Source organism: Vitis riparia, chromosome 13 (genome assembly GCF_004353265.1).
Source record: "Vitis riparia cultivar Riparia Gloire de Montpellier isolate 1030 chromosome 13, EGFV_Vit.rip_1.0, whole genome shotgun sequence".
NCBI classification, from domain to species: Eukaryota; Viridiplantae; Streptophyta; class Magnoliopsida; order Vitales; family Vitaceae; genus Vitis; species Vitis riparia.
Window position 1 is genome coordinate 12,670,662 of NC_048443.1, and position 25,667 is coordinate 12,696,328.

The 25,667-nt window shown below is 34.5% G+C and overlaps 1 protein-coding gene across 1 annotated transcript in view; it reads left to right on the forward strand.

The window, feature by feature from the left end:
* The first annotated feature begins 316 nt into the window (after positions 1-316).
* Positions 317-25,667, forward strand: part of LOC117929329 — a 33,901-nt gene continuing 8,550 nt past the window's right edge. Inside the window, exons 1-8 of the mRNA XM_034849614.1 lie at positions 317-398; positions 3,770-4,002; positions 4,169-4,308; positions 5,654-5,756; positions 10,087-10,632; positions 11,328-11,665; positions 20,461-20,609; positions 24,543-24,595. Of these exons, the coding sequence (XP_034705505.1) occupies positions 3,834-4,002; positions 4,169-4,308; positions 5,654-5,756; positions 10,087-10,632; positions 11,328-11,665; positions 20,461-20,609; positions 24,543-24,595 (1,498 nt within the window). The 5' untranslated portion in view covers positions 317-398; positions 3,770-3,833. The remainder of the gene's footprint in view (positions 399-3,769; positions 4,003-4,168; positions 4,309-5,653; positions 5,757-10,086; positions 10,633-11,327; positions 11,666-20,460; positions 20,610-24,542; positions 24,596-25,667) is intronic.

Here is a 25,667-nt window from a genome sequence, read left to right on the forward strand (position 1 = left end):
TAGAAGCTGTCGCAGAGTGGGAACATAATACGGGCTCTGCCGCCTCGCGCACATGGAGGTGATGACGTGGATTAAATGAGCACCACGTGTCCATAGAGTATTGGCTGCAGTCAAACCCAACGGCGGAGATGATATCGGGGCCGTCCATGGGATCTTCGAGACGTGGACGCGACACGACGCTTTCCCCTGAAATTTTTTTTCTCTTTTTTTCCTCCAAGTTTCTTTTAAAGTAGAGTTAGGGGGGGTCATATTTCCACCCTTTTTCGCTCCTCCGGGAGAAAGAGAGAGAGAGAGAGAAAGGGGCTTGGGGCTGTTGTTGCTACAGGTGTGGAGAGATTCTTCACAGATTCTTTCCTTTTTATCATATCTCAGCTCTCTATCAGTTTCCATGTTTCTTGGTTCATCCCTCTCTCCTTCTCTCTGTATTTGTTCTTTGTTTTGTTCAGTTCATTTAGAGACTTTTTTTTTTTTTAATGATTCACTTCGGTTGTTGTTTGTTTCCGACTGTTGCTTGTGCAAGTGTTTTTCTTTTCTTTTTATTTTCTTTTTGGGGGTGAATTCTTGTGTTTCTGCTCGTTGTTTGGGTTTGTATGGGTGTTGCAATTGACTTTGTGGAAGAAACAGCTGTTTGACTTTGGTTCTTGGGATCCTTTACCATGTTTGGTTTGTTTCGTGATTTGGGTTTTCTTCTATATATTGAAGTGTTTTTGGGGGGTAATTCAGCTCTTGGGTTAGGTTTGGCGTTTGGCGACGGGCTTTTTCCTTTCTGTGTTTTTGATAAATGGGTTTTGGGGTTTATTTGTTAGACTGGACTAAGCAGGGAGCCATGATTGTGGATTACTAGAGCTGAATTGTGTGAAGGAAGGTTTAGAGATATGCCATCCCAGAGACCTCTTTGGATCTTGGTCAGGATCAGGGAAAGGAAAGGGACATGATGCAAATTCCGAAGAAAACTGAGTTACTTTCTCAAGCTATTTTCAGCATTTTCCTTTTCTTTCCCTGCTATTGTTTGAGGTTAAAACTTAAAACTTAAACTAAAGGGTTACATGGGGAAAAGTAGGACTAAGAAACTCAAATAGGGGGCTGGGTGAAGAGGGGTTTGGCTAGCCATAGTGAATTACTGCATCTGGCCTTTGGTATGTTGGCGTGAAAACTGAGGTGGGTCTCGGTCATCTGATGCATCCACTCTAATGCACCGGCTATATAAAACTGATGCTCTTCTTGGTTTAAATCTTAGACAGAGGAGGGGAGAAATGCCTGAAGAACATCTATTCTTGTTCTTTGTTTTTAGTGCTTCCATCATATGGAATAATTTGTTCTGTTAAGGAAAAAAATTATTACCCCTCTTCTATAATGGTGGAATTGGGGACAGAGTGGAGTAGCTTAACATATCATAATTTAATGTACACAATGATTCTTGGCAGTTGGCACATATATTTTTTTTGATAAGTAAGAGAGTGTATACATAAAGAAAGGAAATGCTAAAACAGCATCCGGGATTATAAACCAGCCTTCTAAAGGCTCACCCAAAAGGGAGAGGGAGAGAAACAAAAAACATCACCTGCCCTCACCTCACTTAGAACGAAATCAATCAATAAAGCTAACAAGAGAAATAAGGCCCATATCTCCATGCACCCTAAACCAAGACTACAAATTATAAACAAAAGAATTTTTCATCATTTGGACCAATAGTTCCGCATTATCAAACGCTAACGTCTTCATTTCCTTCAAAACTGTCCAAAAAATACATAACAGGGCCACATATTTTATTTGGGGTTAACATTAAGTTTAATAAAAGTTGAAAGTTCGTGACTTTTTTTTTTTGGTTTTTCACTTTGAATGATTTTGGCATTTGTAGCGTTCCCGATGTTGAGTCAATGTAGGCCTGAATTTGAATATTTCAATGAAATTTCATTGAAATTTCATTTTATTTCTTGACTTCCAGTTTAGGGACTTGATGTGTCATTCTTTGAAAATTGTCCATACACGCTAATATCCCATGTTCTCTAGGACGTGAATTATTGGTGAACTTTATTTACACCTATGGGTTGTTTTGGATGCGTTCATCATGACTCTACTTGTTGATTTCAAATTATCTTTCTGGCTTTTGATTGGAATTTAAATAAATGAAATTGACAAAATTTTTAGATTTCTTTGTGGTATAGAATAAGGTTTAACTCATCCAATTTTTAGAATGTTGTAATTTCGCATTCAGTTCACAATTAAGAAACTCAAATTTTGGAAGTTTAGTGAAAATTGAAGTTGTTGGAAAATTATGACAATCTAATGTGCACATCTTGCATTTTAAGATTTCTTTTCTTTCTTTCTTTGGTTGGTTGTGGGGAAGAGGTGTTTATACTCAAAATATCAGCTATATTCATTGTTGAAAATACCTAAATAGTAAACTGTTATTTCTCTTTCTTAGGTGCTTCCATTTTAATGCATTTATTGACATTAATATCACCAATGTTTTTAAGAGGCTGGTCTCAAGGCAAGGTGTTGAAAATTAACCCCGAGGCTATTGCTTTAGTATGGGGTAATTGAGGCTATTGCTTTAGTATGGGGTAATTGAGGCTTTTGCTTCATCCTGTTAAGGCTTACAGCCTCGAGGCTCTTGAGGCTTAAGCCTTAAATATTTGATAGGCTTTAATGGGTTTTAGGCTTCAATGGGTTTTGGGCCTTTGCTATATTTTTATAAGAGGCTTAAACTTCAATACTCAATGGGTTCTAATGGGTTTTGGGCTTTTGTATATACTTTAAAAATCTTTGGTCCAATGCTTGGGTTTGAACTGTTTACAATAAGGGTTTAGCTACTTTCCGTTCAACCCTTTAGAAAAAAAAAAAAAAGGAAAAAAAAGTGATCAAGGAGAAGAGATAGAGGAGTTGTTGGTTGCTATAGTGGCTGGGTTCATATATAATTCATTATTGATGGTTAAAGGAAAGAGATCATTGCAATTGATTAATGAAAACAAGAATGGGTGAGCGTGAACATTAATGGGGAAGGTGATAAAGCTATGAGACATGATGATTCTATTAGAGGATCCTACTAATGATATAGACTATGGTGCTGAGGACTATATTTGATGGAGCCATGAGAAAGTTGGGTTTTGGGAGAGGGAAAGAGGAATTAAATTAGAAATTGTTGAAAATGGTTAACAACTTTCTTATTGTAAATCTAATTATTTTCTTATAATTTTATTTTATTGGATTTTATTAGTATTTTTCTGGATTTTTGAAATTTTTTTGGTTTTATTTATTTAAAGCTGACACGTCTTGTTCAACTTGGATGCTTATGCCTTGCCTCATTTGGGCAAAATTCTTCAAGGCTGCCCTTCTCCTTTTAAACATTGAACATCACAATCTAGAGCACTATTACCTTATCTTGCCAAGGACAAAACTGTCGACAATAAATTTATGATCTGATTAATATTTTGATTGTCATCAGAATTGAAATGACTGGGTCTCATGAAAAAGGGAGTTGGAATGACTGGGAGAATGGAAACAAACAATAATATGTTAAGAGCTCAGATAATTTGGCTAATTTGATTATTTTAGCCAAAATAATCCAGTCATTATCATTGATTCTCAATGTTTTAGTGGTTTTGGTATATTTAAGAATTTTACTTATATTTTTTTACTTTTTAATACTCTCTTCTTACTCCGTACTTTTGTGTGTAATATGTAGTTAATTTACTACTTATTATACCATATATGCATCTCTACTGTTTTTATTTTATGTGTTCTTATCTGGTTATTTGAATGTGAACAGTGGTGATCTTTGTGCTTGGTATTTCTGCATTCATCCTCAATCCTTTATTATAAATCTAGATCCAATGCCGGCATTTAAAATGAAGGCCAAGTTAGTGACATGTTCTATAAGGGAAGGAACTTGTCTCCATGTTTGTCAGAAGTCAAGTAAAATATCCAAGAGCTCTTGTTCTCATGTGCGGATGTCTCATGAAATGGCAGAGCTTGACAAGTCAAGTACAAATTTTCAAAATTGTGAGCTTCCTCACTTCATGTTTTCGCATTATAAGAAACCAATTACCATATTCTCAAGGGCTTTTTGTCTCTTGACTAACAATTTTTTATAGATCTTTTTAGTGCTGTAATGTTTTCTTCTTGATGTTTCTAAGGAAATTTCTTACTAGTATACCATTTATTGTAGGTCCAACAAAAAGTGAACTATCTGCCCAGGAGATAGGATCTGATGAAGTCATTGACCATAAAAAAATGGTTGATGGAGAAACTCTAATGCTTCAACAGCAGCCATCCTCTGATGAAGATTCAGTTTCTGATGAAAGAATGGTACAGGATTAATTGAGTTGCCTTATGCATACAAATTTACACTACTATATGTATATTAAAAAAGAAAAAAGGATTTGGTAATGGGCACCCCATGTTTTTGTCAGAAATGGGTGTCCTCAGCAGATTCAGTGTTTGTCTAAAGAGTGGGACACTGTTCATTTAATTGCTTTACATGAATGCTGACATACATACGAACACACTATATTGATAATTAGAGTTTGGTTTATCCATCCTACATTTGCTATTGGTTGCCACTGATATATTTCTTTTATCCTTCAAATAATGCCTATTGACATTTTAGAATTGGAAAGGAGGTTGAAAATATAAACAGATGGTCACCAGTTCAGCTATAACCCAATGTTGCTTGTTTCTGACACATTTTTCCAACTTTCCCCTTATTGTATTTTCTCTGACAACTCCATGAAATGATGACCACTGAAACTTGAGTTATTACTGTTGAGCCTTGCACTATGGCAGTTGGAAAATGTTTACTAAATTGGGAACATAACACTGGTTGACCCACCCCGTTTGACAAATACTTGATCCACAGAGTAATCACATTAGAACTATTTTAGATCATTTTCTTTAAAACTTGCATCACCTTTTTAAAAAAGCATTTTTACTATGTTCAGATATTTAATCTTAAATGAATTATTTTTGGATCTATTTACCAAATGTTGTCTAAGCATGATTTCTTTAGCATCACTATATATGTGCCAGGTATTATTAGTATAGGACACCACCATATATGTCTCTTTTTATTCTTTTTTGTAAAGAGTTAAACACTCAGGTTCTTTTTGAGCTGTTTGCTACTATAGTTCTCTAGCATCTTTCTAGGAAATAGGAAGGCACATTTTGTTTGATGCAGAACCTTTTCCCCCTAATTCTTTTGTTGATGCCAGATTAAATGTTTGAAGGAAGGCTTGTTAATTAGAATAACATGATACATGTCAGCTGTCCAGCAAGTGAGACACCTAAACAACCGCAGTCAATAATTTTTTTTTTTGCCAAAATCATTATAATTAAGATGATTTTGATGCATTGAATACTTACTTTTATAAACTACTCACAAAGTGGGCATCCACCTGGAATAGTATATTGCCATGAATACAGCAAATGACAATTAGTTTAAGGGTTGATATTTCCTATAGAAGCATATGCTATATAGATTAAACTAAAGTGACTTTCCAGATATTGAATGCCCAATAGCAGAACAAGCTGTTCTATGTTTTTCATTTCTTCTGACAACTTTCTCATTCATAGTGTTTGGCACTGATTAATTGAGAAGTCTGCCATTTAGTTGGTTAATTAATTGATGCAATAACCATGATTTACTGATTGGCAGGAGTTTCTGGCGTCCACCTGTTCACCAAACATGGAAACAATATTTTCTCCTATTGTAGACACAAATGGCTTTCACTGCAAACCAAGTGATCAAGATAATGCAGGTAACAGCTAAGTCATGGAGGCCAAATATTTGCAATCCATTTAAACATTTATATCCAGAGTATTGGTAATCTTGTTTAACTGAGTCTGGCTAGGATTGCCATTTAAAATCTGGCTTCCCTATTTTTCCTTTATCAAAGTCATAGATGGTTTCTGGTAATATATGTGGCCATGTTATTTGTTTATATATTTGTATAAAGTAAAAAAGAAATGTACATTAAGGCAAATAAAGAAGAAAGGGAGAAAGGGGAGAAAAGGAGGAGAACCGGAGAGAGTGTGGAGCTGTAGGTTTTACTTGTAAAGATATTACATGTGCTCAACTTATCCACCAGTCGTGCTGTTTTAGAGTTCTCATTTATGCCTGGTTGCACAGTAATAAAGGTTTATCTGCCTTGCTATGCCTGATCCAGCTGTGCAGAACAAGATTGTATGCAATACTGATATCTGCTAACTCCTCTTAGGATCTTTCTTGATGGAACACTACTCCCTTATTGTTGATTTTTAACTAAACCTGTTCTGAACTCAATTTCCACACTTCTTTGGGCAACTTCTTGTTATTCTTTTACTTTCAGTCTTTGACAAGTCACTAAATTGCCACCCCCCAGAGGTAACTGAGTTGACCTGGTGCAACTCCACCAATGGTGAGTTTGGGTTGAAAATTTTGAACTTAGGATTTGGGTTGGGTTGAGAAATCACAACCCAGCCTGAAATTTGGTTGGAGCATGGGTGGAGACCTCAGGCAACTTGGTTCAACCTCAAGCTGGCCCTGGTCTAATATATAAGCATATTGTTATTTCCTATATATATGGTTGTGTGTAGGTACTATATGCCATATTATGTTTGTTTAAGATGTTGATCATCTCCAATTAAAGAGATAGGTACTGGGAAATTAAACTCTAGATAGTTTAAAATTTTAAAAAATTCATAAATGCGATGAGATGGGTCAAGTCTAATTACTTTCAAATGGTTTACATTATGAAATTGTTGCTATTTCATTACGTGTTCTTTTGTGGTAATATTGTTTTTTCAGATTATTTCAATTCTCAATCCATTGGCAAGTTATTTTGTACAAGATACTCCTGAGGTATTTTGAATAATGGACATTGATTTGGTGGTATTAAGAAATGAAAAATATGTACAGTGTGAGGGGAGACAAACTCATCCTACTAGAACAGCCTGACATAACCCTTACATTAGGTTAGACACTTTCCAGTTCCAGTCCAGGCTTTACAGGTTGTGCTTAGATGCCACCTTGGCCTTAAGGTCAGCCTAAACCTGCATGCCCTACTTTTTGGCTAGCTAGTTGTAAGTATGTGGGGTATCATAAAGAAAAATCATCTAATCAACTTATATGTCCAACAACCAAATGTATCTGAACCAACCAGAGCCAAGGTTTTGGAAGTGGAAGAATTGAACCAGAGCCCCAAAGCAATTCCAACTTTTGGACATGGGCAGCAGCACATCTGGTATCCAACTCCCATCCTTAAAAGATACTTCTATCCCTCTTCTTCCACAGTTTCTACAACTTGGAAGAAAGAGAGAATTTTCAAACATTCTGCTTTCCTGAGCTAGATCTTTCCACCACTCCACCAAGTCAGAGGTAATTTGGCATAACCAGGACTTGTGTGAGTTCATACTGTCCAAAAAGAAAGACCACTCTCACAGTATATGGCAATGAAGGAATAGATGATTTCTGGATCTAATTTTGATTTTCACAGAATATAATTGTTAGAAATTGCCTAATTCTTGCAATCAAATTGTTCATTAACAAAATTCTTTTCAAGGTCAAGAAGGCCACTTTCGATGGCATTGGTGACAACTCCTAGTGGAAAAGGATAATCAATGTGGTGAACTGAAAATAAGTAGAACGATTTTGTTCAGGAAACACTTGGATCTGGAAGTTCTTGTCAATCTCCCCCCCCATTTGGGCAACCAAATCTTGAGCTTTGGTTTGCTTCTTTGTTAGGAGGTCTTTACCTACATCCCCTTCCCTTTTTCAATGCTTTTCAATATTTATATCAAGATAAAAGAGAGATACAATAAGGATTCAACATAGATCCTTCTTTCTCCTTGTGATGCAAAGGCAATGGTAGGATATGCAAGAGAAGGAGAGCAAGTATGGCTGGCATGAAAGCCAAGCAGAGGCATAGTCTTTCTCATGAAGATGCAAAGCCTAGAGATGAGTCTATTCCAAATTAACTTCAGAAAGGTATTGTCATTTGCAAGGGAAAAATGCAAATAGAAAATAAAGAATCAATGACATGTTACGGTTGAGAAGACCTTTTGAATCCCTTGGTCCCAATTGGTGCTTTGTATGTAAGGGTGAGTGGAAGGTCGATCGACCATCTCTGTCTTCATTGTCCGATAACTTTGGAACTTTAGCAGTCTATTCAGATAAGCCAAGATTCATTGGGTCACATAGAAGTAAATGGATATTATGATTATTTCATATAGGGGTTTGGAGAGCTCCATTAGAGGTAAGACTTTTTGGCAAATTGCTTGTCTCACATTGCTTTAGATTGTGCAACATGAGAGAAATGTTAGAATTTTTGAGGATAAGCAGAGGATGTCAGTGACGTTGTGGGATTTACTTCACTTTTATTTCACTTTTGGGCCTCTTGCACCTATGCTTTTAAAGCATTCCTCTCAATTTTATTCAGCTCAATTGGTTTTTGGTGTGTAGATCAAAAGAGTTTGGACAACATTGAAAGGAGCTTGGTCAGGACTGAGGAGACGACATCTATGTATATTGTTTTGTGGTCTAAACCTTTTTGTATAGACTCCTTGTAGAGTGAAGGAGTTCAATAATATTTGATAAGGTTTTTTGTAATTTTGGGGAGGACTCCTCATCCTTCACTTGTTCTTTTATTTATAATTAATACATCTTTTGTTTTTGATTAAAAAAAAAAAAAAAAAGAATAAGCAAAGAATCAAGCTAATGCATTACAACCGCAAGCCTTCCAACAATTCTAGAGATCTAACATCTGTCCTGGCTTAAGGTGTCTTCCAACTGGTTGGTCAATCTGGGTATCCTTATAGAAGAAGACACATGCATGAATGCCTCTTTCAAACTGATCTAGGACTCCAGATGAAAGAAGAGAGGATATCTTTCATGGGAGCATGAACCCCCTCAGAAAGCCCCCATGGACCTCTACCTCCTGTGGAGGGCCATGAAATAATTACTGAAGAATCCTCTTCCACAGGATATTCTCTGCAAGTGCCAAAAGATCAGTGTCAGTAGCTATTCTAGTGGTTGCTGATCAGAAACTACATTGTAGCTGTTGATAGTTTTAATGTATTTTAACATTTTCCCCTAAACCTGCAAAAGCTTCTTCGAATCTACACTTATACTTTTCAGTTGGAACTATGATTTTTTCCTGTGGAAATGACATATTGAAGTAAAATAGAGGGTATCTCTGCATGCTTAATATAGAATAATGGGATATTTCATAAGGTAAGTGAGATTACCTAGCTTCTTAAGGTGTGATTGCCTTGCCTGAGTGAGATTGTTTAGGAAACTTAAGGTATGAATGCTTAGGAACCTTAGTGTAATTGCCAAGGATATATATATGGATTTTCTTTCTTTTGTTTTCGTTGATCTCTCATATCATCATACAGAAAAGAAACAACTTTTAGAATGCTGGAAAGTTTATGGTCCTGCATCAAACCCTCTTCCATATACTTTTATTTTGCTTCAACATGCTTATCTGGTTCAATAAACAATTTTGAGTCTGGATGGCATCCATGTGGATCAGGTTATCCAACTTCATTGATATTTATCTTAAAATAATTGATAGTTTTTTATTTAAGACAAACATCCATGTGATCATCTTAGCAAGGTATTTCTTCCTGACTGGACATGTTAACAGCATGAGGCTTTTATGAAGGCCAAAGATACAGAAAATTCAATTCTTCTAATTGATTTTGTATTCCCAACAGGTTTATATATTCTTTGAATACTTTTGCAACAAATTCAAATATTTCCAACTAGGTGTTTAAATGTTGAATGGAAATTGAATATGATTTTGCTTCATGCATGAGAAAATGCACAAGATTGTGCTGTTATATCAAGAGATTACCATAATAACCGTGTAAACCTTGTGTTGAAATCATTTATTGGGATCCCAAGTACTATATTTTGTAAGTGTTAAGAAAAACAAATATACTCTTATTATAGACTTGTTTCAAATCCTAGCAAAATGATTCAATTTCAATTGAATGTCCAAAAGCCCCATAACTGTCCTTTTCTTAATTGAACATGAACTGAATTCTATAGCTTTGTAGTTTTTGTTGTTTATCAAGTGTGCTTAGATTTATCTCCCTTTACGTTAGGTTGCAAGGATTGCCCTGAAGCACCGCAAATGACCATTCTTAACAACGATGAGATCAACAACTTATCTGGCTATCAATCTTGTGATATTGAAGATTTTCATATCTCTGACATGACTCTCATTGGTTTACCAATTGAAGGAGGTACCAGATTTGATGACATGGTAAAGAATAACATCTTTCCTGATCTGGAATGTGCTGAGCCAAATCTTATGCTTGATATGTCTGGGAGGTGCATGATGTTGCCTTCCCTTGAAGAAACAGTAGAAACAAGTAATACCCATTGTGCAGAATTGTGTGAACAGCTGTGGATGAACTCAGATGAATCATGGTTCCAGCTAGTGAGCCATCAGACCAAACCCCCCTTGAATGAAGAGCATGATGTAAATCCTAGCCTTTTTGATTCAGATGAAGCTGACTGTTTTGATCCACACTTGTATATTAGAAATTTCCCAGACTTATCAGATGTAGAACCTAATTCTTTGCCTACATTATTGCCCGAGGAAGAAAGCAAAAGGAAGCGGATCACTCTAGTCCTGGACTTGGATGGTAAGAGAATTGATTGATTTGTATTTGTTTTTGAAGTTAGAATATCATTTTTATGTCACTTTTCATTTTTTTTTTAAATATCTATTGATTTCCATTTGGTAATCTAATATTCTTTGACTTCCTTTTTTCTATTTTTAAAATATTCTTTTGATGTTTGCAAAATTATCTTAAACTGTGATACTATGTCCTAGTCCAATTCTGTGCTTCTGGAAATTACTTAAAGCTGTAATGTTGGTCTGTTGGCATGATGCACTTGTGATCAAGTGCTTTTTCCAGTCACAGTTGATTGCGCATGTGGTTACTTATATGCTGCCAATAAAATCTCATGTTTATGTTTATAATAATACTTCCCAATGCAATTAACTTATGCAGCATCTATTTTTCTTCAACAATAGTGTTTCACTGGTTAACCTTGGTGACATGTTCAAATGACAATGGTCAGTTTAAGTTGATCCATTTTATCCAATTCTGGTTCTTCTCTTAAAGAGATCATGGAACATGACAAAATTTTGAAGAAAATCCCAAGTACCAGAATAACATTTCCCCTTGTCCAATATTGGCTTAAAACTAATAACATATTTTTCACTCCATCCTGGTATTAGTTCCTTATTATGAGGTCCAAAATTGCTTAATTTTGAGAAGTTTAAGGTTCATACTCACCAAATGGTTGGTTTTACTTGGCTGCATTTGTACAGAAACACTTGTCCACTCTACCCTGGAACCCTGTGATCACGCTGACTTCACCTTTCCAGTTTTTTTCAACATGAAAGAGCACACCATATATGTGCGACAAAGGCCTTTCCTGCAGATGTTTTTGGAGAGAGTGGCAGAGATGTTTGAAATCATTGTTTTCACTGCCAGTCAAAGCATTTATGCTGAACAACTACTGGATATACTCGACCCTGATAGAAAGCTTTTCTCTGGACGCGCTTATAGGGAATCATGCATATTTTCAGATGGTAGCTACACTAAAGATCTGACAGTTTTAGGAATTGACCTGGCAAAAGTAGCCATAATAGATAATTCTCCACAGGTATTTCTCATGCAGTATTTTTTTTTTCTTTTTAATCAGAAGCAGTATTTTCTTTTTTAGTTTCTAATATTTCTGCTATTTATCATGTCATTTTGCTGGCCCTATTCAGATCTCAGTATCTTGCGCTGTTAGATAAAATGTTTAGTCAAAATAGACTATATCTTTATTGTAATTATGTCAGATCATCTGCATTTTTGTCATCATAACTTCAACATTTTACATAAATATAAAAATCTAGAAAGTAGTTTCATCTGAGACTAGTGGAAATTTAACTAGAGTTGAACTTTAAAAGTTTTCCTTGATTACAAGTATAATGATAATTTTGAAATCATTCTCTGTCTGGAATGAGAATGCTAACCCCATGCAGAACCTTGTTTAAACTACTAAAAAAATATGAACAGTGGAAATTAGAAATTAAGTTGGTCTAAATGCTAGCATGTTGGATTATAGGGAAATCAATATTTGATCTTTGAGTTGGATCATCCTGTCCGTATAAATCATAACATAAAATGTAAAATTTAGGAAATATGTTTTCCAGTTCTGTTGAAACCTAAAATTAAAATAGGTTGACAAAACCTTGTCTTTATTGGTCCAGCACATGTTATTGAAGTTCTGCTCTCTCTTTATAATTTCAGGTTTTCCGGTTGCAAGTGGATAATGGAATTCCTATTAAGAGTTGGTTTGATGATCCATCAGACCGTGCACTTATTTCATTACTTCCCTTTTTAGAGACCTTGGTTGATGCTGACGATGTCCGTCCTATCATTGCAAAGAGATTCGGTGTTAAGGAGTAGTTGTTTCCTATTCAGTCCCCAATAGCCATAAAAAGGGCTGCTGGCCCTTCTATCTCTTTTGAAGCAAAAGCTGAATAGTTGGAATTCTCATCCATATTCGCAGTTTTTGTTTCTCCTATCTCTAATTATCAATTATACACAAGTATAGTTAGCCTTATTGTCCGGGTAGTTAAAGTATAGTTTTTTCCCATCCTAGTTTTTCATAGAAAATTTTGTGAAGATTTATAGTTGCCTTTTGTGTCCAAAGGTGTTTGCCCGGAATGTCTATTTGGGCAGATAAAAAGCTGTCATATTCAAACAGTTGTGCATATGAATGAATGACTTCATAGTGAAATAAAATTGGGTGTGGGGTTTTATTTTTGTTTTCCATTAATTCTTGATGCATTTGTCTAGCTTTTTCATTACTATTTTGAAGGGGAGTTTTCTTCTGAAACAATTTCTGTGAGAACCTCATCTAGTACAAGATTTGGCTGTTCCATATTGATATTATTTTTGTTCTCATATGTATACTTTATTGTTTGTGAGGAGGTTGCTCTGATTTATTATTTATTTATTTATTTTTTTGGAGCTTATACAGAAATCAATAGTTTACCAATGCATTAGCTAGCAGGATTGCAAGTAAATAATTGACTCTGACTTGATTGATGTGTCTAAAATATTCAATTCATATCTAACTATTAATAAAAAACCTAAACGTCGTTTGAACACCATACTTATAGAATGGAATTACCTAGGACTAAATGGACAAATTGTTAATATTGACTAAAGCAAAGAAGGACAAAGTAGAAGAGAGAACCATGCAAATTTTATGTGTTTTGCTCTAGTTTGAGCTATGTCCACGGATTACACTCTCTGATTCAGCTATGCCATGAGGCAGCAAGACCACAAAATATAAACTGCAGTAACCATTTTTCTGTTACCTATATGTACCTGAAGTAGTTTACTGAAAAACTAATTGAAAATGCCAAAAATATCCCCTTGAAATTGTACTGAACATGTAGGATAGCTGCAGGGTCAGTGAGCCTTGAACCCCTGGGATGCAATTACTAGTGGGTAAGGTTCCCTGCTTAACCATTTCGTACATAGAGACTGATGTTAGTTTTTTTTTTTGATAAGTACATAGAGACTGATGTTAATTGATTTCCAAAAACTCAGGCACCTCATAATGAATTCCATGTGAATCTCCTTAAGTCTTCTACACTAGAAGACCTGCAAAAGTTGAAACAGACTTAAGCTCTGGTTAACTTATTTGTAGGGTTTAGACTTAATACAAACCTTCTCTGGGCTAACTGTCCATCTTCCAGATACATGAAGTAGTAGTTGATGTTCATATGCTTTCATTCTTTCTTTGCAAGATGGATATTATGAGTATCACTTTATGGTTTGCAATTTTCTTGTTGCTTACCCAACTCTGTTAACTGCTGCACTGCGTAAAAGTGCATATCTTCTAGTGCTTTTTTTGCTATCAACACCCTTGCTAGAGCTGAGTCAACATTGCTCTGAGTGCTAGTTTATGATCCTCCATGACACAGTGCCATATCTGTAATAGCTCTCAGGTAATTGAATCCTGTTTAACAGCTTCCTAGTGCTCCTTCTTGTTTTGTTTACAAATATAATAACCATAATTGTTTAAAACCTATGATACACGACACAATAAAATGTTATGATACATTTTTTTTTTTCATTTATGAAAACGGATATTTATCACAATCCATATCATATCTTGAGCGTATCTCATGATACATATACGATATACTTTATGATACGAGATATAATGATACAACAATACATACAACTTTAACTATTTTTTATAATATTTAAGAAAAGCAAAGTGATTTTTTTTTCCCTAAAACATTATTATATTAATTGTTTAAATACACAATATGGTTTGAAATTGATCACAAAAAGGGGAGAGAAGTAAAATAATCCTATATGAGAAGCTATAGTCTTGTTGTCAAAAGTCATGTTGGAAGTCAAGTAAATTTATTCTTACAATAGATATTGGAAATTTTTATTTGAATGATTTGAATTTTGACGTTGAAAATGATGGTAATTGATGAATAAAAATTCTATTTAATGTATTAATTTTGTGAATATAAAAGGTTGAATATATATATATATATTTATCAAAAACAAAAGATGTATTAATTATGAAAAAAGTGCATGAGAAGGATGAGGGGTCCTTACCACAAGGTACGAAATACTGGTCAAAGTAAGATTAGAAACCTCCACTATACAAGGAGAACTCTACACAAAGGTTTAGTTTACCTAAGGATAAACAAACGTAAAATATCCTCACAACCAGACTCAACTCCTCTCATTGTTATTCAACCCATTTGATTTACAGACCAAATGCCAATGGAATTGAATAACATTGAGTGAAACGCCTCTTTGGGGATGACATCTAAAGACATATATCAATAAAACATAAAAGTACATATGCCATATAAAATTTAGAACTAAAATTACATCTAAAAATTTAAAAAGTATGTTGTTATGAATTTTGTGATGAACCTATATATTTAACTCTTATTTTGTTAAATTGAACTTTTAAAAAATCTATCATTCAATGTTTTTATATGGGATGATATAACTTAAATTCTTTAAATCCTATTATCTTTTATAAAATTGGTTGTATATTATTCTATTCATGGCTCCAATATATATTTACATGTATGCATATTTTTTTGTTTAATTTTTCACAGTATAAAAACTTATGATACACAATAGGTTTTAGGAGTTAACAACTATGATGCTAACAACTCCCACTAATTGAGCAACATCTTTTTTTGTATAAACTATAAACTATGGGGTCAAACTGCTGAAGCTTGGGCATACCTGTGTTGCTGCACTGTTCCTTCTGAAAGTTTGAAGTGTTAACTAGCTTAGCACCATACTTTGCAGATGACCACTTCATCTTTCTGTTTCGTGTTGCTCATGATTTGCATACATGACATTGGTTTATAGCATCCTAGTCGCTTGTTGCAAATTACTTTGACACCTGTTCTTTGAGAGAGCTCCAAGTCCTTATGTTGAAGGTGGTTTTACATCCAATTACTCTAAACATGGTTCTGCAATTATCAAAACTCAAATTAAATCTTAAATTTAATTTTCTTGTTTCACAAATAATATGACTACAGTCTGAAAATAATTTATTTTACAAATTTATCCTTACTTTCATGTAGAACACATTTTGTCATGTATTCTTTCTGTTAACCCTAGCTCTATGTGTGTAGCAGTCATCCTTATGCATAAGTCAAGTGCGTGAGTTATTACATGATTTTATAATATGTATTATTAAATTGTTTCTTTCATTTTTTATTTTATTTTTTAAAATACTCTCAAAACTTATAAGCAAAGAAGATTGATCTATGAGAATAAGGATATGTATATATATACACATATATTATAAATTTTTCTTTATTTTTATGAGGCAAAACGACTTGTTCTTCTAAATTATAAAAAGTAAACAAATTTTGGCATTGAAAAATTGTAAAAAAATAATTCTTTTAATTGCACTGTTGAGATTTCTATTAAATAATTTATAATAAGGTGGGTAGTAGATCATGTAATTCTTTTATCATAAATTTTATAAATAAAAATCTAATAAGCTCTGAACTAGAGAATTTAATCCAAATAAATTGTAAGAGAGAGATTGCCAAGGGAAAAAAATTAATCTTCTTTAACCTACTAAACTCTAGAATGGAACAACTACATTAAACAAAATTTTCTACATCAAAATAAATTATCACATATACACACATATATAAAAGTATACAAAATAAATAATATTTAGTGCTCTTGAAGTGGTCCTTGATATTTTTTAATCTCTATTATTAGGAGCATGAAAGACTTTTTCTAGAATTCTTTTAAATGAAAAGTTAGTTATGGAAGAGTGGGGAGGTAGATGACAGGGTAGTGTGGATGACCACAAGGGGAGGCAAGTTTTGAGTTAAATCTTTCTATTATGGGATGGTTCAAAGGAGTTTAGAGTCTTCCTTGACAACCCTCATTTAGAATTCTTGGGCTCCAATAAAAGTGGATTTTTTTTTTTTCATTTGGGAAGCAGCTTGGAAAGGGCTTCTAACTATAGGCAGCTTGAAAAAGGAGAGGTTGGACATTGGTGAACAGATATTTTTTGTGCAAAGGCGAGGAGGAATCTTGTGATCACATCCTTCACCGTTCCAAGGCAATTTTGTTATGGTGGTTGGTCTTCTTCTCCTTGTTTGGAGTGGTTTGGGTGTTGTATTCCTCAGTCAAAGCAATGATACTAAGTTGGTACGGTCTTTTCATTAGAAAGAAGAGAGAGAAGAGAAGAAAGGTATGGAATGTTTGTCACCTTTGTTTGTTCTGAACCATTTGGAAAGAGATAAATGGAAGGGCTTTTGAAAATGTTGGGTTATCATATTGAGAGCTTAAGTTCTCTTTTTTGTGTAACTTTTTAGAATGGACTAAACGGGGTCTAGGGTTGCGTTCTTGTCCATGTTTGATTGTATTGATTGGTTGGGTTGGGTCTTCTTGTTTTTTTATTCAAAAAACACTTGTATACTTCTTGTGTACTTCCTGTAGTCCTTTCTTGGCTCTTTAATCTATTGCTCTTTTGCCTATAAAAAAAATATAACATTGTGTGATTGCATTAAGGTCCCTAACCTCCGAATTGTAGGACACAATCTATAGAGAGACTCCACATAACATAAAACAAAAAGGTAATTGTTTTAGACTATATTGGGTATTTTCTTTTCTTTTATTTATTTATTTCCCTTTTTAATGGTCAAACTCCAAAGTATGTGGATTTTTTATTAACTCTATGTAATGAATGCCTAAGTTGTACTTTCTCTCATCTCTTCTTGTTCCTTCAGTGTTCTAGTTGTTTCTGCATCTGTCATGTTGATAAGATTCAAGTTGTAGTGAAGCTCTTATTTTTTCTGCTTTAGTCACTTTGATGCAGGATGTCCTTTTCCTTTGAGATGACTGGCATAATAAGTTGTTGATGCAAGAAGCAGTTAGGAAAGAGAACTAATTGGTTTAAGTAGGTGTGTACAGGAGAAATTTTTTTGTTTCCAGCAGTCTTCAGAGTTAAGAATACAAAGTTAACTAAAAAAAAAAAAAGAAAAAAAAAGAAAAAAAACTCAAGAAGAAACAAGGAATATGATTTGAAGAATGTGCACAAGAGAGTGTACCCCTTCTAAAGTAGAGGTTGCTTCATAGAGAAGCAAGTTACATCCAAGTGAAGCAGCTTACTTCACCTATGGTAACTTAGCTATCAATTAATGTGGATGTGAAGTTAATCCAATATTAATTAAACTTTATTCTTGAGACTTGGATTTAGGTCCTAGACTAATATTAACTCTCAAGTTTAATGCTATCAGCTAGGTGTATTATCAGACAGATTAGAATAAATCCAATATAAAGACTTAATAAAATGAACCCTATTTGCTCGTTCTCTATGGAGATGTTCATCATCATTTTCCTCCAAATTCTATAAAACTTGACCTTGAGTTTTGTAGTGTCCAAGCATAATAAACTTTGGTGTTGGGATTCCATTGTTAGAATAGGGTGCTACTTCGAGTTCCAATTTCCAACAAGGCTGTTGATGATATTATTATGTCAAAAATTCTAGGTTCCTACAGATTCAACCTCTATACCAAAATAGTAACTATGATCTTATAGAAGTATTACTATACTTTTATGGACTATTGACGGATGTGTTGATGTGCCATATTCGAAATTCTAACTAATTAACACCATCAGTTTCCCCAAAAAGAAAAGAAAGCCATAAAAGATTAAACTATTATATTCAGCTTATGTTTTGTTCTTTCATTCATCATATGAATAGCCTATCTTTCATTTAAATGACACCTCTTCATTATCCTCTGGAACAATAATTAGGAAGTACACTCAAGCTTCAATCTCCCACATATGCCTCTGGTAACACATGTACGTGTTCTCCACATGAATTATTCTTTTTTTTTTTTTTTTATCTTTTTGTCATCCATTTTAACCATAAAGTACCCCTTTAAATGATATTTTAAGAAAAAAAAATTCAACTCCAAGGACAGTAGTAGATGATATATCTTAACTAAATTAACTGGTCAACCACATATGCACATGGAAGAGATTCAAACATCATAGAACATCCAGAGATGCAAGTGAGTCCATTTAGTATTCATAACGTTTATGAATCTGTTTTGTTTCCTTCACTTCTGGATGAGTCTGCAGTATGCATTTGCCAGATTCATCACTAAGAGTCCAATAACTCATGTCATCAAGTATTGACTTTATGTTCCTTATGGCTGTCTCTGTTTAGTTTGTTCTCTCTCTCTCTCTCTCTACATGGAAATCACATTTGGAAAGACCATGGGCCTAATAGCCATGAAACACTCCACTAAAGATTCAGAAGTATATTACAAAGTTTTAGCAAGTGGCCCTACTCTCTATCCAATCCATATATCCTTTTAGCGTCCTCATGCTTTGCTTACTCTATGCACCTTGACCCAATTGATGACACTGCAAATCATCTGTTCACTCTTTACTGATCCAACTCATTACTCCTCTCTGAGCACATGAGAAAAGCTTCCTTGAATGCTGAGGAACATGATCCTCTAGAGAAGATTGCACACACTGCACAAGGGTTGATTGTGAAATTTTGAGAGAAATGACGTTTTAGGGTCTTGAAAACTATAAGATATGAATGCTATGCAAGTTTGAAGATAACAAAAAATAAGTTCAAATCAAATTTCTCTTTGATCAACAAAAGCTGTTAGAAAAATATTAGGTTTTGAGACATGATCACTCTCAAAACACTGACCTAAACGAGTCAAATTTCGAAGCTTGGTTCAAAATATTTTCAATTTTAAATAAAGTTTATAAAAGCTATAAGATTCCTTGATTAAAAGTTTTGGAATTTAATTCAAAATCTTTTTTATTTCAAAAAGCCTTTCAAATAAATTGGGAAACTTAAAGAATTAAGACTTCCTAAAATGGTGTTCTACCAAAATAGGAAACTTTTAAAGTTTCCTTCTATAACGGTTTGGACATTTTTTTAAATTTCCTTGGAAAACGTTTGAAGAAACTTTTCAAATCTTCTTAAAGAATATATAAGGTATGTATTGTCTTATTTTCAAAAATTGTTTGCAAGATCTTTATAAAAAGAAAACTTTCTAAAAAATAGTTTAGAAACTTCTCGTCTTCAAAGCAAATATTTTAGAAAACCGGGAATTCTAAAAAACAATGCTTTTTTCTTTTTGTGCAATCTCAAACAATATGAAGAACTTCCTAATTTCAACCTCACATCCATCACATTGTAGAGAACACTAGGCCAATTCTTGAACGCTTTAAGGTCTATTCTCTTTAGCAATGATATTTGGGTTGATTGTGAAGCACCCAAAACACTCACCTTTACAATTTTTGAAGTGGAATTCCAATATAAAAGATTTTGGACAAATGCCCCAGTAACCTAATTGCAAGTACCCTATAATCATTCTTGGCTGGAAGTCCAACTTTTTTGTTGCAGGTTTTAGCACGCATCTCTGAATCTGAAGCCCCTTTGGATGCTGGTATCCGTCACTGAAACCAAACACTTTCTTCAATCAGGTTCCACCTAATGAAATGGATGAACATGGTAAAATGTCGCTATTGTATGCTTCTAGTCCTTTTTTAATTGCATTGGCTTGAGCTATCAACTTCTTGTTGAGTGTTCAAACTAACTCATGATTGTCTGTATGAAAGTGTGCTATGCATGTTTAACATGATATGAAAACTATGTTGAAATTTGATGTTACAAAAAAGTGCCTTGTTGGAGAGGGCTGGTGCCCAATATTTGCAAAAGCTCAGGTAATTTAATTTGCTTTCTCACTGTACTCATGTTGTGATAAATAATCTTCCATTATATAACTATCAATATATCTATCTGCAGTTGCTCCTGTCATTCTCTTGAATTTCTTCTCAGCGTTTTCAAACCTCAACTGGTTTTAAAAGTAAAATTGTTCTGTGGTTAAACAGATTCAGGAGGCTCTGCAACATGCAATGTTTGATAGCAATTCACAAGTGGGCATAATATTTCATGTGATGGATGCTGTGGAACCACCTCCAACATATTTTAGAACCAACCACTTCACAAATGCATTTCAGGAAATTGTTGATGCATATGGGTGAGTTTAAGCAGCCATTGTTGTTGCTAACGAGTTTCCTTTCTCTTTTTATTATTGAGAAGGAAAATGATTTCAAATTAGATTACCTCATTCCTCATAATTCATTTTGAAATCATGCTGAAGCTATCAAAAGAACAAAGAACTGTCATGATGACCTATTGAGGTTCTCCAATTCCCATTTAACATCATTAGTTTTCCTAATCAAGGGAGATCTTGTAGTGAGAAATCATGTGCATAGCCTGTTTCATACTCTAGTAAGGATTACACAAGTATCTCTAGTTTATTAGTGGCAATAATGCCAAATTTAATACTTCTACTTCATGTACTACCTTACTTGTTGATGCAAATCATGTAGACTAGTGAGGATTCGAAGCTTAAGGATAAGCTGTTTTTTTTGGTGAACAATGTTAACTCTGTTTTATACATGTCAGAATGATCAAGATACTAATGCAATAATTTATTTGACAGTGTTGCTAGAAGCAAATCCTGCAGTTTACACTGTTATTACATTTCCATTTCTTTTTGCCGTGATGTTTGGGGATTGGGGTCATGGAATTGCTTTTTGTTGGGAGCATTAGTTCTTATAGCTCGTGAAAGTAAGCTTAGTTCTCAGGTATGTTCTGTTATAATATTCTAGCATTTAATGGTGCAAAAGAAAGTGCTCTATTGGGAAAACACTATATTTTGCAATTAGAATTATTTCTTATTCCAGTGAGTGGGTTTTCTCCAGTTTTTTGAATTGTTCTTCTCCATTTTACAGTTCATTACAGTATAATTGCTTTAAGAAAAATTATTATCTTAATTATGATTCTCAAATTACCAGGATTGTCATTGAGACTGGAATGCTTTTGCCTTAGTAGTTCATTGTGCTTTGGAATGAACTGTTTTGGTATTCCTAGAATATTACAGCAGATTTTCTTTCCTATCTCAGTGTTGTTTTTCCTCCTCCAAAATTGGGAAATTTTTTTATTTGTAATGTCTTGTATCTAAATTGTCACTGTATCAATAGGAGTGGAGCTTAAATATGATTTCCAATAAAATACGACTGATAAAAACGATAGAAAGGTTACCCTTGTTTCCCAAATATTTTTTTTCCCAAGAATATTGAGACTTAGTCAGTACTTGAATGATTTGCGAGTTGGGAGTTACTAGAAAAAATCAAGAATAATTTGGGGAAGATCCAATAAGAATTTTAGGGCGGAAAGGAGTGGATGTTGAGAAAATTAGGAAGATGTTTCTATTGCATATTCAGTGTTTTTTTAGGACTTCAGATATTTGTTGTAACTTATTGAAAATGTTTTGGATATTATTGAAATGCATAGAATAATTATATTTTCAGATATTATTCTAATGCATAGAATAATTTTGGGTTTCATTTGTATGATGAAAAATAAGGACAAAATTTGGAATATGAGAATGTTGTTGCTGTGTTTTTGGACATCCCTTTAAAAAAGGCAAAATTAGACATAAGCCCATTGATAGAATCAAGAATAGCTTCAATAAATTGGTGACACAATAGTTAAATGAGATGGTTTTCTGTTTTAAAAAAAATCAGATGGAGCTTCTTGTGTTGGTTGAAAGCTAAGTATGATGGCCTCACAATTTCATCAAGTTTAAAGGATTCAACACCTAATAAATGGGTGAAGACTTGATTATAGTGCCAGTGTTATTATTTTTGTTTTATTAGCAAGCAAAAAAGATATATTGACAGCACCTATAAAAAGATGCACCGACATATATGGGTTGTATACAAGAGCTCCAAAGTCAAGAGCAAAATGAAAGCAAAGAAAAGCAGAAAAAAAGAAAAAAGAAAAAGGAAAAAAAAAAAAAACAAACACCTGACTGATTGATTAAGTCTGCCATAAACATTGTTGCTTCATTTAAGCCTACCCTCACCCAGTCCAAAAGTAAACATAGGAAAAAAGGATTTTAACGTTTGATCTGTTTGTTCTACATCCTCAAAACATCTCTGATATCTCTCCTTCCAAACTGTCCAAAAAATACACAATGCAGCCACTTTCCATACTTTCTTTCTTCTCTTCCCCACAACAGAAGCACTTTGAGGAAGTCTTAGTTATTTAGTGGGAAGCATCCCAACTTGACAGCCCAACACTGAAAATCACTCCTCCATATTTGGTACTGCTCCTATTGAAATTAACTCACTTTTTTCTGAAATAATTCTTAGCCCCGAAATAGAGATCTTATTCCCCCTTTTGGTTGATAATTGGATAAGATAAGTGAATGAAATAACTTATTATACATTTTTTTTATGTCCCTTTTACATGGGACTAATAATCGCTAATTGGATAATATAAGTGAGTGGAATAACTTATCCTACATTTTTTTCATGTCCCTTTTACAAGGGACGACTAATAATTGCCTTGGGAGATGGAATATTATCTATGCATCATAAATCTTATTTTCTCTCCTATTTTCCTCCGTTCTTCTAGTTCTTCAAGCTTTCTTTTTTTCCCCCTCATGCTTTTTATTTTTTGATTAAAAAATTTTAGACCAAGAAATTAAATTTCTGATCCAAAAACAAAAATAGTTAGAGAAAATATTTTTATGTATCATATTATCTAAAATAATATTAAAATTTTATATACTTTAATTAATATTATTAAAAAGGAAATAAAAAGTCATCTATGAAATATATGTTTTATTTTTTAAAGTATCAAACACATGAGTTCTGTTTTTGGATCTGATTTTTATCCAAAACCAAACAGTAGCATACGATATTATATCACTTGGAAGATAATGTCTCTGGGTATATATATCCTGTCTGGACTGCTGATCCAGTGTACCAAATGTGGCCTTAATGCTATATAACCTGTTTTGAGTGACTTACATTAGGGGTTTGATTCTTTATGGAAGGAAATGGAATTAGGATTCTGGATATCTATCTACTCTTCATTATGATTCTGAATTGTTGCAAAAGTGATGATTAACTGGTGTTGATACATTGTTTAGTTCTCTATAGAGGTTATGTAGATATCTTAGTTTTTAGTTTTATTTTTATTTTTTTCTTTGAAGGAAATAAGATCAATCCATCTTGTTCTAATGTAATTGTCTCTTGATCCTTCTTATAGTTTTGACCAAATTTCTGTTATTCTAACAAGTTATGGTCATCTCCTGCACGCTATCATTCTACTTTTTCCTGCTTAAAAATCCTATCCTTTTCTAAACCCAATACGAGATCTTATGTTCAATTCTCGAATGAGAACTTTGGAATTGTTTCTACATTTTTTTTTTAGCTGTGTGATACATCTAAATCAAATTTTGGTGCTTTGATCAGTAATTCACACACTGGTTTAATCAAATACCAAGATCCATACCCATTCGGCATAGATCCCAGTTGGTGTGGAAGTTCTTCAGAGTTGCCTTTTTCGAACTCTCTCAAACTCTCTCAAAATGAAGATGTCTATTTTGTTTGGGGTGACCCAGATGAACATAGGAATTGTATTTACTTGAATGCACATTTCTTTGGTAGCTCATTGGATATAAGGTGTGTTCCTTGTCCTTCCCCCTCCTCCCACCCCCTTTTCAACATCCCCCACCGTCACTCTGTACATCTGAAGGGAGGTAGAGAATAGTGAAACTTATTGTCTGCTTTGTTATCAGGTTTCAGTTTGTGCTACAAATGATATTTCTCAACAGGCTTTTTGGGTATCTATTGCTTCTCATTATCATAAAATGGTGCACTGGTTCTCAATCTGATCTCTATCATGTAATGATCTACATGTTCTTGAGCCCCTGACAATCTTGGTGAGAATCAGTTGTTTTGGGGCCAGAGACCACTCCAAGTATGATTTCTACTCTTTTGACTATTGTTGCAGTCTGGATATACTTCATTGTTATGTTTTTAGTCTTCTTTATGGTTGATTGATGCTTGATTATTGCAGCTCATACAGTTGCTCTTGTCTCTTATTGCAGTTCCATGGATGCCCTTTCCAAAACCTTTTATTTTGAAGCAGCTTCATTTGGAGGTAGTGTGGGTGTCTTTTTGTGTTACATTTTTTCTTTCTAGAGAGAATGAATTGGACATCTATGTTGAATATAATGTATTTATAGTGTATAACCTTTCCTTGTTAATATAGGACACATATATGGTAGGACACATGTATGGTAGTTAGGACTCTTAGCCTTGTATATATATATATATATTACTCAATTGTAAGTAGATCATTACGTTAATGAGAATTAAGGTCTTTCTTCTTTCTCTCTCTCTCAACATGGTATCAGAGCCAAGGAAGAAAACCTAATTCTTTCCTGTTTCCCGTGTCATCAACTTCGGGAAACCTTCCGGTGACCGTGTTTCATTCCGGTCACCTTCCCCATCTCCCAATACTTTCCGGTCAGTCGGATCGTCGACAGAAACCACTCACCGCGGGCGAACTTTTCCGGCGACGTATTTTTCCGACACTGACCATACCAGAAGGAGCGCCTGGAGGAGATCTACAACTTTTGTGAAGGCACCGGCACCAAAAGCTCATCCACGCGCCGTCCACGCGCAAATTTCCGGCCGGCAACTGCATTTCACGTGCCGGCGCGTGAGGGCGCGTGAGGCCTTTTCCGACGACGCGCCTCCTCCTCCAGCTTCGCTTGACGCCGACCAGCCTCCCTACCTTCCTGGTTCTCCCATCCGAGCCTTGCACGTACCTCTTTTGGGGATTTTTGTCTCCGTCGGCCCTCCAAACAGTCTTTCCGGCGAAGCTCCGACTACTTTTTCTCCACTCCAATCCCTGCACGTGCCTTGGGAAGTGTTCTTCTACCTTTCTGGTGGTACCACGCTGCGATCTGAGGCCGTCTCCCTTTTTCGGTGGTGCCACGCCGCAATCTGAAGCCGTATTAGGGCTCTCTTCGATCCAAACATACTTCATTCTCCAGATAAGTAGATATGACTACTAAAAATTCCATTTTTTCCGCTGTTATATGTGGATCTCCTATGATTACTTCGGAGAAATTGTTGGCAGTGACAATTATCTTTCCTGGTCTGCCTCTGTTGAACTTTGGTTTATGGGTCAAGGATATGAGGATCACTTGATTACATAGAAGACA